Source organism: Thamnophis elegans, chromosome 15 (assembly GCF_009769535.1).
Source record: "Thamnophis elegans isolate rThaEle1 chromosome 15, rThaEle1.pri, whole genome shotgun sequence".
Classification (NCBI taxonomy): Eukaryota; Metazoa; Chordata; class Lepidosauria; order Squamata; family Colubridae; genus Thamnophis; species Thamnophis elegans.
The window spans coordinates 41,057,070-41,075,123 of record NC_045555.1 but is presented as its reverse complement, the minus strand read 5'-3'; the positions used below and the strand labels follow the sequence as shown (position 1 = coordinate 41,075,123).

Sequence of the window (18,054 nt, the reverse complement as noted above, 5' to 3'; positions counted from 1 at the left end):
CAGTCAGCTATGCTGGCTGACAAATTCTGGGAGTTGAAGTCCACCTTTCTTCAACTAGCCAAGGTTAAGGGACACCGTTATAAGAAAAGAAAAGCATTAGTTAACCCAGGAGTGTGATTACTGAGTTATATTTAGGGATCTCTTTGTCCTAGGATATCAGCATTGATTACCATTTTACATTACTATTTTTTAAAAAATCTGGAGGTATTTAAGGCAGCTAAATATTAAAATAAAAGATACATGATTAAACATTAATTAGGTTGAAAAGCTTACTGTACCACATCCCATTTTGCTCTGAAGTGTGCCATTATCCTTATAAACATTGGAGTGGAATGAGTTGAAAGGATGGAGATGATTATAAAAACAACATGGATACAGCTGCAAGAAATATACTGTTCACTAGTGACTAATCAATAATGCCACCAACAGTAATATTTGTCTCACAGGAACACAATCCAGCCAGGGCCAGTCATTCAGAACTGAAACATCTCAGTGGTTAAATTAATATGCACCGACCTGTTCATCAAATATGTTCACATGCACCCATCTTTTCTTGTTTGAGAGGACAATGATGGGTGGGATTCCCCCCACCCCCCATGGCTTCTGTATATAAGTTATGCCTGGATGATTAACAGCCACAGGCCTGCCGTGGTTTCTATTGAGAATAATTACTTTAAAGATGTAGCTGTAAACTCATTTACTAAGGAGTAAAACCAATTAAGCACAGTAGGACTTCCTTCAAAATAAAAACTCATCTTTTGAATGGCTGACAGCATCCGCTGTGGTCTTAAAGTACTCAACTCAACGAGGTGCCTTTTCCCTGCTAAAACTGTGAAACTATTATTTTAATCATGTAAACATTCCTTTGTGGAACTGCATGTAGTTGCTGATCTCCTAAATTAATGCTATTAATAAAGATTGAAGGCTTCTTTGAAAAGTGTTATAATAGGCCTTCTCCAGTTCAGGGGATGGGAGAAGAAGATAAATCAACGCTTTTCACAAAAAATACCAGTCCCAACCATTTAATTACACGCTAGGAACCAGGCCAAGTTTTATTGTGACAACATGAAAAGGAGAACTGGTAGAATCACAAATACCTAAATTAACAAAGTTAATTAAATTTACAAATGGGCATGCTTTGAAAAGAGAAGTTATCTGAATAACATTTGGAGGGGGCAAAAAATGTGTCTGAAAGGGAGCATTACAATCACAGAACTGTCATACTGCCCTATGGTTCCCAGTGTACGAATTGCAGGTGTCTTTGGTAGATAGGCGCCGGTTTATATGATCCTGGACATTCCCGAATCCCTAAAAGCAGTTAAAACAAGGATCCTTTCTTCTCTCTCTGTGTATCTCATACAGGAGCGGTAATTTTCTTCCCTAAAAATAAGCAGTACTCAAAACTTGACAGTGATGGATCTGTTTGCTTACCGCTCAAGGAAAGCCCGATTTGCTTTGTGCAAAAAGAAAGCTCTAGGAAACTTCCATTGCATCCTGTCTTTAACAATACTGTGTCTTTTATAGTCATGCCACATTTCATTTGTTACTGTCATTTTAAAACAAAGGTTAGTTCAGCTGGACAGAGCTCTCATTATCAGAGATATTTTTGACCAAAACATGGAAAAGCTAATAAGATATCTTGACTCTTGTAGTTCAATATCTGTCATGAACTAAAAAGTTTGGGCAAATTGGACTCATTCCCAAATGCCTAACTTGATTATTTCCTGCTGATATAAATTGAAACTTGCAGTTTGCTTTCCAGCTACTACACTTCAATAAGACCATTTCTCAGAGTCATTCGCTATTAGCATATATTTATTTTAGCTATTTGAATCGTGTTGTGAAAATTGCCATGGAACAGCGTGGCTGACACCTTTGGATTAATAAATTATTGGGGTCTGCCATCACAAAATGTACACAGCTCCTGCAGATAGTTCTTCATTTGTTTGTGGTCTCAGCCTTACACTTAATATGGAGCAAGAGATTATTTATTGATCTGCAATATTTATAAAATGCCTCAATTATTCATTCAGGCTCAATTTGATGTGGGATGACTATTTTCTCTTGGCCACCACCATTAAGGATGGAGGAAAAAATAGGGACAGAAATTTGCTTGTACATCATCCAGAGTCCCTCTGTGACGGAGATGCGTAGTTTCTAAATTTGATAAATAAAAATAAATAAAATAAAATAAAAAGCCATGAAAGAAATCTATGAGAAATCTGTGATATCACATATGGATTCTGTTATATACGTAAAGGGGAGAACAGAATGAATACAGTGTTAAAATCATATTTTTATGATCACAAGATTAAGTATGTGACTATTTTATTATGTACTTTTCCATTGTTATCAAGAGACAAGGCTTTCTAGCAATGGTGGATTTCAGCTCCCGTTGCAACTGGTACACTGCAATGGGAACCAGATGTGTACCATGGGTACAGGTGCTGCACACACATGGGCACCCTCTGCCTGCAATGCTCCAGCTGCTCGGCGGAGCATCATGCAAGCACCGAATGCTGCGCTTGTGTGCACAAATGACCCGTTTCCTTCAAATACAGGTAAGGAAGGAGGGTGGGTGGGCAGGTCCTCCAAAGCCCCATTCCGGTACGGTAGCTGCTGGTTCCAGCAGGCACAGGGATGCGCGTACCGGGGCGTACCGCCTGCAACCCACCATTGCTTTTTAGGTGTCTCATAAAATAGAAGACCCTCCCAATAAATATCCTGTTGAGTCTAAAACAATCATAGAATTTTAGACAAAAACAACACCATATGAGAACTGGAGAATTTAGGTAGAAGAGTTTTTTATAAGGTCAAAGCACATTTCTCTAGCAAGGTTATGTATGTAAGAAGCATTCTTTCTGTGAAATTGTCCATTGTACAATTAGCATTTGTGCCCACATGGTATTAAAATGTGGTCTTCCCTGAACGGTACAGCCAGTCTTTACTCACTTGAGAAGGCCACAAGACTGAAGATAATATAAATACAACCAGAAGTTGTAAAACTCAATTTTGTGCATTCTGTTTCTCACTAATTTTTTTACATACCAATTAGACTTTGAAAACGCAAAGGTATTTTTTTCAAGAGGCAACTTCACTTCCTTGTTTTTCTTTGAAGATGTTTTGCTTCTCATCTGAGAAGTTTCTTCAGCTCTGCCTGGATGGTGGGGAATGGAAGGATTTATACTCCTTGCAGACAGCTGGTCATTTGAATTCTTTTAGAGAGCTATTGAGGCCACTTATTGAGGTTTATCTCTATCCTCAGGGTCATCTGAGTAGTGCAAATGGGTGTGGAGACTTTGGAATTGTTAAAGGGACTGTGTTGTAGACTGGAGATAGATGATGCCATGTCCCTCCACCTCTGTTGAGAGAGGGCTGTTCAATTTTGACATAGATGGCCTCTCTGACCCCTCTTTTAAACCAGTGGTCCTCTTTGTCCAAAATGTGGACAGCAGTTCCAGCTATCTGCAAGGAATATAAATCCTTCCATTCTTCACCATCCAGTCACAGCTGAAGAAGCTTCTTGAATGGGAAGTGTCTTCAAAAAAACCCCAAGAAAATCCAGTTGCCTCTTGAAAAAGCACCTTTGGGACAACCATGACACGGATGACTGAGAATCTCCACTGACTTTTCGACTTTGAAAACTTTGTGTCAGATCAACTGAATTTTGCTCATTTTTTAAAAAAAAAAATGAAGAGAACACTATGCATATTTTATGGCTGTCTGAAGTATATGAAGACTGTTTGAAATCCAGGCCATTGCTATGTAGCATTCTGAAACCACTTGGATATATATTATTTGTGACAGCTGACAACCTTTGTCAAAATCTAGTGGGAGAAATCCCAAGTGTTTTTTTATATATTCATTTGATTTATATCTCATATTTCTACTGTAGCAATTATTCAAGATGGCTCAAACAATGTAACATAGTGTTAGACTAGATCTAGCTAACTTTCAAGCTAAACCAAAACAGCAAGAACAAACTCAATAATCTAATTCCTTTTGAATCGAATGTTCTAAAACATATGAGGCTAGAATGCAATGCAGTTGTGACCAGCTTAATATCAATAAAATTAACCCCATTATCCATTTTGGCATCTAGGACTTCAATCTTAATTTCCATTTATTACCTTTTGCTGATTCTTCCATCCTAAAACATGCATTTCATTTCATTTTCATTAGAACACAGTTATAAAAACATAGACTCTTAAGGAAGAAAAATAACACAAGGACACATACAGAGAAAATACAGGTTATCATTTAATACAGTGGTATCTCAACGGCTTTGAAATTCATTGAATTTGGTATCCAACACATTTTGACATGAAAATTTTGTTTCCAGTTCTTATCATTTGTTTCATGCTCAAAACATAAGTTACAACTTGTTGGTATTGGCTGCCTTGTTACTCGCTACATTATTCCTCATAATTTGTTTGGCCCTCATTGTTTTTACCCCATTTCACTGAAAACAAGACCTCCCCAGATAATAAACCCAATTGGGCTTTTGAGTGCATGCACTAAAATAAGCCCTCTCCTGAAAATAAGCCCTCCCCAAAAATATTGCAACACAGCAGCAGCAACCATGAGGTGACCACGCTCGCAGCCTCCTGCACCTCAAAAGTAATAAGACCTCCCCAAAAATAAGGCCAAGTGCTTATTTCGGGGGGAGGGGTGCCAAAAGAAAATAAGACCCTGTCTTATTTTCGGGGAAACACGGTAGTAGTCCTTGCACCTCCCAGAACCAATTAATAATGAGTGCTGACGTAGTGCACTCATACCAATCTTCTCAAACTTAATGAGTGCTGACGTAGTGCAGTTATACCAATCTTCTCAGACTTAATCTCTATTTTCCATTGGCAGGGTTAGACAATTCCTCTATAATAGAAGGAACCATGACCCAGATTTAAAATATTTATCTTTCTAATTAAGACTGTGCTGTTGTTCATTTTATTGAAAAAGAGAGATGAAGGCAAAGAGGAGGTAAGTTGGAAAGGACCAAATATGTACTAAGAAATAGCAGGCAAAAAAAAAAAAAAGATAGGAATAAAATACAGAAGTTGTGGGTAGACCATAGCATTTATTTTTATTGTTCATTTTCAAAACCGTGAATTTATTTCAGCTTCCATTCCTAAAGAAGCTGTACTATACAAAAGATGCTAAAGACAAAATAATCCACAGAACCAGAAGACTTTAAAAAACCTAAACCTAAAAAGAGAAACTATTTAATGAACTATAAAATTCATTATTAGAGGAGTTCTGAAAATTATGGTTAAGATATCATTGAAAAAAGGCAGAAACCTAGAGTTCAATTGGCTGTAGCCAGTCAATTAATGAAGAAATCAAAGCCATAAAATAGATCCTTTCATGGTCATTCTTTCATTCATAGAAATAAGTAGCTAACAGTTTTCATCAGTCTCGAAATCCAAATATGTTCTATTTTAATTACAAAAAGGAAGGATTTTAAGGGCAGTCAGGTCTGAATTAGGGAAAAGCAGTAACTATCTAGAGAATCAGCCTTGAAAGTGCTTGGATAATATCTTTAAATCTACTTAAAAGTCAACATAAATAGTACAAACACTATGAATAGTTGGCAATGTTGGGATGACTTGTGTGTTTATTATTAAATGATCTGCAAATTTATCATGATCAGTCAGCCAATAACGATTATAAACTTTTTTTTTTAATATAGAAGGGATGGGTGAATATAGGGAGGTTATCAGGAGAAAACTATTTGGTCAAGTGTCAATCCCAAGACATGTATCCACAAGAGATTTAAAAGGGACATATGTCCCATAATCCTTCAATGTCTCTTTTTCCATATATCAGAAAAACCTTTGAAATAATTTTGAATTCATATTTGTTTTTATTTTTCTCCTCCAGGTACCTTATAGTTGCATATTGTTGCTCTCAAAACAAACCAGTGATTTTCCAGAGAACAGCTTTTCAATATGAAAAACCGATTCAGTCGATTGATTTATTGAATATCAATTCAATACGGAGGGATAAATTTAAATACTACATTAAAGATTTGGATTATGGTGGCTCATCAAGACAGCTATACATTACTATTTCTGTTTTTCCTTACAGATTTTTTCTCATTCAAGGCAATTCTAAATTGGTAACATCTTTATCTCTCTGAGGTGGCGCAGTGGTTAAATGCAGCACTGCAGGCTACTTCAGCTGACTGCAGTTCAGCAGTTCGGCTGTTCAAATCTCACCGGCTCAGGGTTGATTCAGCCTTCCATCCTTCCGAGGTGGGTAAAATGAGGACCCGGATTGTTGTTGGGGGCAATATGCTGACTCTGTAAACTGCTTAGAGAGGGCTGAAAGCCCTATGAAGCGGTATATAAGTCTAACTATTGCTATTGCTATCTTAATGCCCTCAGTTTTTAGTAATTTGGCTTTTGTTAACAACATTTCAAAATATTACATCAAACTTGCTCTCTAATATGGACATCCTTCCTATTTTCTCTTGTATCTGATACTTGAGGTTGTTTCATAATTGGAAGAATCCTTTTTTCCCTATGAAAAATACTAAAAGAAAATGAATCAGAATAGTGTTTTCTTACAAAAAAAATCTTAAAACACAAAATATGAAGGTAGAGGTCATTCAAAAATAGATGTGCAAGATTTAATTTTCAACCAATTTATAATCTAGTTAAGTCTCAGCTTCTCCATTCCTTGATTATAAAACTTATTAACACTATATTTTGAATAGATGATGGTTTAATATAATTTTCTTGAGTGTTATAACTTATTAATACTGCACCCTGGAAGTGTCAAGACACTGCCTGATCTTCCTATCTGGAGAGACATAGGAAACAGTTAGTTAATATGCAAAGTAGTCTTTCCAACTAGTCACCTTAGTTGCACAAAATAGAATTCCACATGTCACCTTAGTTGCACAAAATAGAATTCCACATGCTCAAGGTCAAAATGGGCTCTGGTTATCCTTGTGGAATTTTAAACAAAATGTGCCATAACTTACCAATATTATATTCTTACCACCAGCAAGAATGCTTCATATGGCATGGATGCAACTAAGGACAGTCAATTTATTACTTTTGTAGCTTAATATAATGATTGACTGAGTTGTGATGGGTATTAGACATCAAAGTAATAGGAAACATTGAAAGTAGAAATTGAAATGAATTATATAATTATATACTAATTATATCACACACAGACGCTCTCCCGAAGAAACATAGTTATAGTTAAATGTATAAGGAATGGCATTAGAGAAACATTAATTGTGGATAGCTGTCATTTTCACCAGTTCTCAAGAATGCTGTTAGGAAGAAACCAATGAAGTTTCCAATATTATTTGATTTTTTTAAATGAACTGAAAATAATGGATTCTGAAGTAAAGGTACTACAGTTACTTAGAATTCACTAATCTTGTCTCTTACCCTTTTAATAAATTTTGTCAAGGAAGATTCAACAATAATCTTGTTTTAGTTGCATTCGGCTAGCAACAGCCTTTTAGACAAAGTAAATGCTGTGAATAGATGAAAGTTATATAAAAAGACAAAAGACAAAGCAAATGGATAAATTGGTAGAGATTGATAGAATGTTTAGGGAAGAGTTGGAACTTGATGGATATACTTTAAGACTGTAAATGCTGGTAGAAAAAGTAGACAATAATTGGTCTTTTCAAAGGAAAGAATGAAAGAAATGATTATTGTTTTAAAAAAATTAAGGAGGAAAGGGTGAATAGATTGAGAAGAAACGTTAAGTTTAATGGTTGGATGTAGTTGAGAAACTCAACAAAACAAGGTAATTTGAAGAAGAAAAATTGGTATATGCATCTAGTGAAGCAATGGTGACTTAAAAAGATATTTAGAGGTACTATGAATGATATTGTTGTAATCTAAACCTACTTTTCCTTTTTCTTTCCTACTTTTCATTTCTTTTGCTATTTCTTATTTTTTTCCCCTTCTTGTATAACCTTGTTTAACATTCAGAACTATACAGGGGACGTGGCAATTATTTTGATAATATTACAACTGTGGTCTGAAGCAGCTGATATTCCAGGCCAAATGAAATTTCTCTGTAAATTATTATTCCTTTCAGGAACAAGCAAGAAACACACAGCTTTTCTCACATTGCATCCTACGCTTGCCCTTTGTACTTACATAACAGACTTTATTTTTCATCCACAGACAATATTATATCTCTTTTCCATTCGGGGCCAAAAATAACCTTTTTTAAAAAATATTGGTCAGTTACCTAAACAACCCTAATAATTTCAATGGAATATTTTTTTTTCCAACTTGTTGGAGAAAGCACCAGCTTAACAGCAAAGGAGCAATTAGTTTGTCATTAAACATGAGACTATTTGGTTAGCAACCATGTCCTATTTTAAGTGTATCTGTAGGTGTCAGCTTTTTAGAAGATTCTAGCAAGTAGAGGAGATTAAGATCCTAAGAGCAGTTTAATTCCTCCTATGCAAACTTAGTTTCCTTTTTAAAATTATTTTTAATTAAAGTACTTTTGCAGAACAAAACATGTAAAGAAGAAAAAAGTGCTGAGGAAAGAACAGAGAAATAAAAAAAAATGAGAAAAAATGAGAAAAGACATGAAAAATATAAAGAAATGACCTCCAATCTTTACAGCAATAATAAATACATTTGAATTTTATGCTCTCTCTCTAAGGTTATATCATAACTCCCTTTGTTCCATTACATTTTTTTTCCAAATGTTATTTTTAGAAAAAAATATTGGCTGAAAACACAGACAAAAGAAACTGTTCTATTACCTTGATAACGCTTTCTCCAGGCCTCATGTCTGTATAGATCTTCACATTATATGATATGTTTGAGAAGGTTGGAGAATTATCATTTGCATCAAGTACAAAAATATTGACTGTGACTGGAAAACTTTCTTGTACCCCATCGGAAGCTGTAATCTTCAGAATAAGGAGACACGAAGAAATAGTTGTGTTATAAGAAGTTCTGTTTCTTGTTATTACTAAATTGCTAACTCACTAGTTTGAACACTTAAGAAACCAATTCCTTTGAAGCCAGCTCTAAGCATATATTTCAAATGCATAGAATACATTTCACACATAATTGCATCTAAAAAAAAATCATTGGCATTTAACAAAGTTATTTGAAACTAAAATTATTTTATGATGTTCTTTATAGATCCCATTATGGATGGTGTATGCTTAATTCCCATTTCCAATGGCTCATTTTAGAACTTATTGATTTTAATAGCATTAAGGTTGTTCTCATTTAGCCTGGAATTAAAGTATATATTTTTGGTTCATATTCAATTGAATTTACAAAATTATCATCTATAGGGATCCATGGGTAGTTTTAGATTAGCATAATTTTTCCCGTCTAATGTGTAAAAAAAAAGTATCTTTGCAGAAAAAATAATTCTAACAAATTTCGAATGATTAATTATCTTGTAGATAAAATATTCTAAAGTGAGGATCAACATTTTGTTACTTTTTTAATCCAAGGAAAATACTTCCATTATATTTTTCCCCTCCAAAGACTGCAGTAACAGATTTGTATATATGTTTTTATTACTGTCATTAACCAGCAAATTAAATAGTTTTCTTCCTAAAAAAATAAAACAAAGATCATAGCAAGTTACAACATTAGAAAACACAAACATTATCTGGAAATAACAGCCAGGTACCAAAAGTCTAGAATCTTTTCAAGACATTGATAAAAGGGCACATATATATTTATTTGTTTGCTTGTTTGTATCCCACCTTTATTGTTTATACATAACTCAAGGACGCGAACATATCCATCTATCTTCTCCTACAACCCAAACCCTATGAGGTGGGTTGGGCTGAGAGTAACTTAAAAGTGACCTAGCTGATATTCACATCTAAGGCAGGACTTGAACTCACAATCTCCCGCTTTCTTGTTTTCTAGATCAAACTGGCAGGAATAAAACCTATATAAGAGGTTTTAATAACAATTAACAATTCTTTCCAACATTGACAATTTAAAATAAAATGCTGATAATTAAAGTAAAACTACTTTAAACATAAAGTATATCACATAAGTAAGTACAAACCACTCACATAAATATTTAAGTACAGTACATTTTGCCAGCAGTTTGGACATTAATGGCTGTGTGTTATTTTGAGGGAACAGCACATTTACACTGTTATACAAACTGTATACTCACAACTTTACATTGTAGCCAAGTGTCATTTCTCCAGTGTTGACACATGAAAAGGTATCCTTAAATGTTTACAAAATGTGTGGGGGGGGGTGTACTCACTTATGTGATGCACTGGTAGTTATCAGAGAAGGTCATTTCAATGAGTTCAATGGATCAGGGAGATTTGAAGAAGCCTTGTTTATAAATCATTCATAAATGAGGCAATTTTTGTGGTCATGCAATTATCATTTGGGCACGTTGCAACTGGAAGTAAATGTGATTGCTATTTGTGTAGGCTGGCGACTCCCCGGGGGAGGGCCTTCTCTGTAGCTGCTCCGGCCCTATGGAACGATCTCCCCGTGGAGATCCGGACCCTTACTACTCTTCCAGCCTTCCGCAAAGCAATTAAGACCTGGCTGTTCTGGCAGGCCTGGGGCTGTTGATTTATCCAGCCCCATTCTAAGCTATATGAATGTTGTGCAATTTTAATGTCTGTTCTTTTTTAATTTTTATATGTCCCCCCCTCCCCGTTTTTATGTGTAAGCTGCCCTGAGTCTCTCGAGAGCGAGTGGCATACAAATCCTAATAAACCGTAAACCGTAAACTTCCCAATCAGCTTGTGACAAGAAGAATTAATGGAGAATGCAGAAACAAAAACCTACAAGTCGCGATTATGCAATGTTTCTCTTAACAGCACCAGTGAAAATGACTAAGAGGAACGTGTTGACATAAATCCATTGTGGTCACATGATTTTCAGATCCCAATTGTGGTCACTAAGGGAGGACTACCTTTACTGGTGAGTTGTTGTACCTTATTCAAGAGGCAAAGCTCTCATATTAGAAAAACTGACTGCAGTTGAGTGAACTTTTTCTTTGCCCTTAATCCTAGTCGCCAACCATTTGTAATCAAAAAGATTTGTTTCCTGCAAAATATTTGGTGATTATGATAGATCACTTCAAACGGAACACAAATATAATTTCAGAATGACTGTATCATGTAGGAATCTTGAGAAATATGAAATTAACTGATAATGATTATAATGCAGCATAAAGTTCTGACACACTGCATGAGTTCAACAGGGTTAAAAGTGTTTTGCTGCTGATTTTCACTTGCACTCAGTGTTGAATGCATCTTACTGCAGTGTCCAGCAATAGTCATCCAGCACTGATAGATTCCAGTTATCCTGATATCATTTTTCCATTGTGGCAATGTCCATGTTTATCACTGATTGCAGTAGATTATTGGGGGGGGGGGAGGTCAAAGTATGAATGCCGAAGGCTGTAATAAGTTTGTCAACCAGCTGAATGTAGTTTTGTGCTCTGTTGTTGCCAAGAAAATTTTCAAGAACATCCTTGAACGCTTCCCAGGTGATTTTCTCTGGCTCCACTAACAGATCTTCCAACCACTTGTCATTGATGATGTGTCTATTCTGTGGACCAACAAAAATGCTTTCCTTAATCTTGGCATCAGTTATTCTTGGAAACATCAATCTCAAATAATGAAAGTCTTCATTTTTCTTGTTCATCACTTTCACCAAAAAAAATAAAAAATAAAAATCATCAGTCTGAATTTTATGTGAAGTGGAGCCAAAAAATATCTTTGTCAGATCAACAAGTGGTTTATGTGCCATATTTTTCTGACCTGGAACCAAATTCTTTCAGAGTGGCTATTTCTGTTTAATCTATTGTGTCTCTTACATGGCTGAGCTATTTACACATGTCACACCATTACTTAGTATAACTGAACTGCATTCCAAACAGCCCAGGCATTCCTTACTTTTAGAACTCCGTGATTTTCCAGTTGTATTTGGTACACTGAATGTGCTTCAACAACATCTCCATGTTTTTGTATATTTCTTTCATGTTCACAGCATAGCCAACAGGGTATACACTGTTGTGTAAAAACAGAAGACTTCTATAAAACGGTATGTGCTGATTTTTGTGATTTGCAGTCAAAAATCTATAAAATACACTTAGTAGCCACACTCTGAAGTGTTCCAGTATTTCTTACAATTTTTCAAGAAATGCTAGGTTTTAGAGGAACATAGTTTGAAAAACTTTGATCTGAAGTATGATGGCTGCATTCAGTAAATGACCAGAAAATTCTTGCAGAAAAATACATATCACTTGTGCAGGGGCAACATTTAATCAATTGCGATGAGCCAAGACTAGAAGTGATGGTTTAAATGAAAGGTAGATAGATTTCTGTTCTGACCCCCCTGCTTCGCTCGTTCAAAGACGACAGGCAGACAGACTTAAAAGGAAATAACTTTATCAGTCCTGGCTTCCGCTGGCTGCGAGCCCAAAAATAAACATAAATAAAGTCTCTGGCAAGAAGATAATAGAATGCAAAAACAAAGATTTCTTACGGCCAAACCAGGTGTACAGAAAGAAAGCAGATCACTTCTCCAAGTGCCTCTCATAAACAAACCACGACCGATGAACAATGAACCATGAATGAACGACGAACGTTGACTTCTGCAACCAGGGCGTGGCACCATCAGTCCTTTTATCTCCATAAGACGACACTAACGAACCCCAGCTGCATTGTTATTCCTGCATCAACTCACAGCAAACTTCTGCTGAGTCACAACAGATTTCACTGCATAATGTCAAGCAGAATTTGGACAGTTATCTCTTGGCAATCCTGTGGTCCGATTTTTTTGTTGGTTTTTAGTTTTGTTCTGATACCATTCCAAGTGTTTCTAAGGAAGCCCAATGAGTTAGTCAAGCCTAAACTTAACTTTAATCCTACCTTTCCAGCTTTATTCATATATTAAACACTTCATCAGATCAACTAGAGACCCATCAGTTAAATTTATATAACTACATTGACATTGAATCTTTATTTATTAGCCCTTGGGCCATATCAAAGTGCAAAGTTCAGGAAACAAAATGGAATTTAGGAGAAGCCAGAAGCATCGCAGTGAGACCGGTTGGTAAAAAAAAAAAAAAAAGCAGACTCTGCTGAGCCTCGCAGAAATCCAGCTGGACAAACTGCTGTCAGGAAGACTTCGGACTGAAACCTGTCCTGGAGAGACAGGGGAAAAGAAGGGACAGCTTGGATAACCTAGAGCAGCTGGCTGGAGAATTCTGGGAGTTGAAGTCCGCAAGTCTTAAAGTTGCCAAGTTTGGGAACCACTGACCTAGAGGAACCAGCAGTTCTTCGGGAAGTCGGAGAAAACCCCTTTAAACCAGCAGTGGTGGTGGTGGCCATAACTGAATGACCACTATAACGCTGGGGCACCTGGACTAAGTCATTGTGCTGGAGCAGTGTCTGGAGTGGAGTGTTAGCAATAGCAATAGCAGTTAGACTTATATACCGCTTCATAGGGCTTTCAGCCCTCTCTAAGCGGTTTACAGAGTCAGCATATTGCCCCCAACAATCAGGGTCCTCATTTCACCCACCTCGGAAGGATGGAAGGCTGAGTCAACCTTGAGCCGGTAAGATTAGAACCGCTGAACTGCAGATAACAGTCAGCTGAAGTGGCCTGCAGTACTGTACCCTAACCACTGCGCCACCTCGGCTCAAAAACTGTTGAAACTGGGTGAGTGATTAACCAACTCACAGGAAAAAAAAAAAAAAAGCTGATCTTAATCTTAAAAGGGATCCTGAAGTGGAATTAGCAGCTTACTGGCTTTCGGGGAATGTTATTGAAAAAATGTGGCAGAGGAGACTAAGCACCAAAACCTCAGAGGATTTTGTCTTCTGCAATTTGGAAATGGAAAAAATTAACAACTATAAGGAGGAGCCCAGGGGGAAGTCTCTATTCTCCTTATCTTATTCTATTCTTTGTGGATAAGAAACATTTTTGATGGCTATTGACAGCTAGTTGTGGGATTGCATTGCGGTCTGGAGAGAGCTGTTTAACCAGGGAGTAAATTTTACTATGATGTAAAAAGGACCATGTAAGTGAGAGGATGTAAAAGAAAAGATCCGGACAACTCTTTGTTCCTATAATATGTATAATTTGTATTAAAAAATAAAAAAAACCTTAAATGGGAAAAAAGGGAAACAAAAATGGAATTTGATAAAATACAATTTAAAATGTATTTGGAATAAAATACGATTTAAAATGGAATTGGAATAAAATACAGTCTAAAATGAATTAAGATATAGATAAAATATGATAAAATTATATTTTGGTATCACCCTTGCAATCTACCCCAATCACTCCCACGTGTGCAGATCTCAAATGAACCATTTTGTTTAAGTACTTTGCTGAGTTAAACGTTATTTTCAGGTTCTGGCCATAAATAAGGTAGGTTGTTTTGATATGGGGCTCCCAATGGTCATATAGACCAAGATACCTGTCTCTCACCCACTTATACAAGCAACAATCAAATAGGATGTGAGCCAGGTCTTCTACCTATGCTGCTCCGCAAATGCAGAGACGCTCATTGAAGGGTATAGAATGGAATCTCTCATATCTGACCATTGTGTCAAGCTGTTTGAATCTCACTTGCGTAAATATCTCCCTAAGATGTTTTGGCAGTTGTAATTTCAAATAGCTTTCTACTTGAAAAGTATGTTTGTATTTACTCAGCCATTTCAAGTTACCCACCTTAGTAAGGATAGCTATATCATTTTGTGCTTCTATAACCTTAATTCTTTGGGCAGCTCTTTTTTTGAGTTGTTCTCCTGTTATGCAAGAGTCAGGAAGGTCACAGCTTCTTTCAAAATTTGTTAGTTTGGTGATCCGGGAGATTTGTGATTGTAATTTTATTCGCTCTGGTAGACATAACTTGGAGAGCCTATCCGTCTCCATTTCATTGACTTTGCACCAGTACGCTCTAATTTTGGATCATGCAGGAATTGTATGAATTCCAAATTCAGCTCTAACTGCTGCAGCAGATGTTCTTGGCTCTACACCCAAAATTCATCTCAAGTGTTCTGACTGTGTTTGTTCTAGGACTGAGATTAAGATTTAAGATTTAGTTTATTTGTATGCCGCCCTTCTCCGGGAGGGACTCAGGGCAGCGAACAACTCAAAAGGGGAAAAGGGGATACAAACACAATACACGTAATTAAAATACACAAGAGTCATACAGCCATACAAGTCGAGAGGGGAGGGGAACTCATCAACCCCAGGCCTGCCGGCACAGCCAGGTTTTGACGGCTTTCCGGAAGGCCTGGAGAGAGGTGAGGGTCCGAATCTCTGCGGGGAGTTCATTCCAAAGGGCCGGAGCTGCTACAGAGAAGGCCCTCCCCCGGGTGGTAGCCAGATGGCATTGGCTGTTCTTGGCTCTACACCCAAAATTCATCTCAAGTGTTCTGACTGTGTTTGTTCTAGGACTGTGGTTGAGTATAGACCCCAAACTTCTGCTCCATACAAGAGCGTAGGTGTAACCTTAGCTTTACAAACCTTAATTAATGGGGCTAGGAAGCCTGGTAATTATGGTTCTTTAGCTTAACTACAGAGTTTTGTTTGTTTTAACTTTACTTAAGAGTGTTGCTATTTAATATGTGGTGCAAGGTCTGATCATTTTATTGTTTTATGTTCCACAGCTTGTTCAGTTCTATGAAATTCTAACAGTTTTCTAAAGATCTCCGCCAAGTTAAATTTCAATTGCCTAGCTTTTGCAATAGTTGAAAAGATTACCAGTGCCATTCCGACAAAACTCTTAAAATCCCCATCACTTACCAAAAAGGTGTATAACTGCTGAAATTCTCTGTCAACTGGCTGAAGTAAGGTGAGATAGCGGGCTATTCCAGTCTGGGTCACAGTGAAAAACGTATTGTAATCGTTTAGAAACAGGTGGAGCAGTGGGTCCTTTGTCTTCAAAGTAAAACAAGATGATAATTACATTCTCAAAGGGATAATAACAGTACACACACAGAGACACACACACTCACATATCAAGACTAGCTGGACTAACAATTACATTCAGGAGAAAATTGTAATCAACATAAATTGCTGGAATAGCAATTTCTCTCTTGAATTGGAGGGAGATATTGGAAAATAATACCCCATTCCCAGTTCACTGCTTTTAACCAAAATATGAGCGACAAACATTTATTATTTTCCTTGGTAACTAAGACTCTGATCATAGCAGGTTTAGGACAATTTGGTAAGTAACAATTATCTCTATAACAAACTTAAAAAGCAAGGGGAGGTTGAGAAGCGTAGCCATCTTCTAGAGGAGCAAAAACATCAGACCATGCCTATTTGATTTATTGACAATATATTCACTACAAAAGCCAATTGTGAACAACCTGAATTTTAATACAACAATGGAAAAAAGGATAATTTTTGATTCAAAACCACCAGCCTTTATTGAAGGTCTTGAGAAACCTGCCAGCATGGTTAATGCAGTTGGAAAGCTCAGTAGCTTTGAAATTTTGGCAATTAGATTGGAGCTGTGGATTTTTCAATAGAGAACAAAAGATTGGGATGTTAATTTTTATGGCTATGAATGATCTTTAAAAAAAAAACAGAAAAGGGACCATATCATCTGGAGATACAGAGTACATGAATGACAGTGATGGATCCCTCCAGTTTAATTCATATGATTTTCTTGCATGTGAACAATCGCTACGGAATTGTTAAAAATATTGGGGGGAAAAATCAACCTGACAAATTGCCTCCAGTAGAGCGTAGCTTGACAATCCATACTTTAACATTATAATCAAAGATGATGAAACTCAAAACAATTAAAAATAAGCAAGTCAGACACCCTGCAGAAATAGTACATTTTTCTCTCTACATTCCTGAATTTCATTCTTGACCTGATTTGTTCCAATTTTGTACAGAATAGTTAACTCTGCACCTCTGAATAAGTAAGAAAACCCTGTGTGCCACAGAAATAGCAAGGGACAGTACTCCTGAAATAGTATTTTCCCAGATAAAGGATACTGTGCTAAGAGAAAAACACTGGGCTTCAAGGCAGTACAGAGAAATAAAGGACTGATTTAATACCATCAATTTTCAGACCAAGAGCCATAATATTGAGACTTCCCCTTCTCAAAAATATTGCCGAGATGGCGCAGTGGTTAAATGCAGCACTGCAGGCTATTTCAGCTGACTGCAGTTCAGCAGTCCGGATGTTCAAATCTCACCGGCTCAAGGTTGACTCAGCCTTCCATCCTTCCGAGGTGGGTAAAATGAGGACCCGGATTGTTGGGGGCAATATGCTGACTCTGTAAACTGCTTAGAGAGGGCTGAAAGCCCTATGAAGCGGTATATAAGTCTAACTGCTATTGCTATTGCAATGATTTTTTTTTCTCTCTCTCCATGTAAGCATACTTAATAATGGAATATTTTTTACAATATTATTGTGAAGCTGTTTAGCATGTCAGCTCATCTGTTGATTAATTTGAAACTCGAGGTTTTTGAACGAACTAAAAGGAAATACAGCTAATCCCTGACTTGCAAACATCCATTTAGCAACCATTTGAAGTCACAATGGCACTGAAGAGAGTGACTTATAACCAGTCCTCACACTTAGAACTATCGAAGCTTCCAATGAGGTCATGTGATCAAAATTGAGGTGGTGTGGCAAGTGACATGTATTTAGGATGATTGCAGCATCCTAGATCACAAATGTGATTGACATTTGTGATCTACCCAGCAAGCTTCCAACAAGCAAAGCCAACAGAGCTGGATGTACGTAATGACTGCATGATTTGCTGAACAACTCCAGTGATTTGCCTGGCAGAAAAGGTAGCAAAATTAGGTGCAACTCGCTTAACAACTGCCTTGCTTAGCAATAGAAATTGTGGTCCCAATTGTGGGTCATAAGTCAAGGACCACCTGTGATAGTGATTGCTATTAGATCTGAGCTGTAAAAACCTTTTACTATCACTATAAAGGCAGCAAATACATATATAACACTTTCTTTGTTGCATAGTAGTAATCTTAGTAATCTGTGTTTTTACAGTGCAGGATTAGTAGCCCTAGTAAGGACAGACGTACAGTATAC

General features: G+C 36.8%; 1 protein-coding gene across 1 annotated transcript in view; it reads right to left on the bottom strand.

Annotated features, from left to right (window-relative positions):
- PCDH15 (protocadherin related 15) overlaps nt 1–18,054 on the bottom strand; it is a 532,120-nt gene that overhangs the window by 239,207 nt on the left and 274,859 nt on the right. Inside the window, exons 12-13 of the mRNA XM_032231542.1 lie at nt 15,777–15,911; nt 8,759–8,908 (exon numbers count right to left, since the gene is read on the bottom strand). Of these exons, the coding sequence (XP_032087433.1) occupies nt 8,759–8,908; nt 15,777–15,911 (285 nt within the window). The remainder of the gene's footprint in view (nt 1–8,758; nt 8,909–15,776; nt 15,912–18,054) is intronic.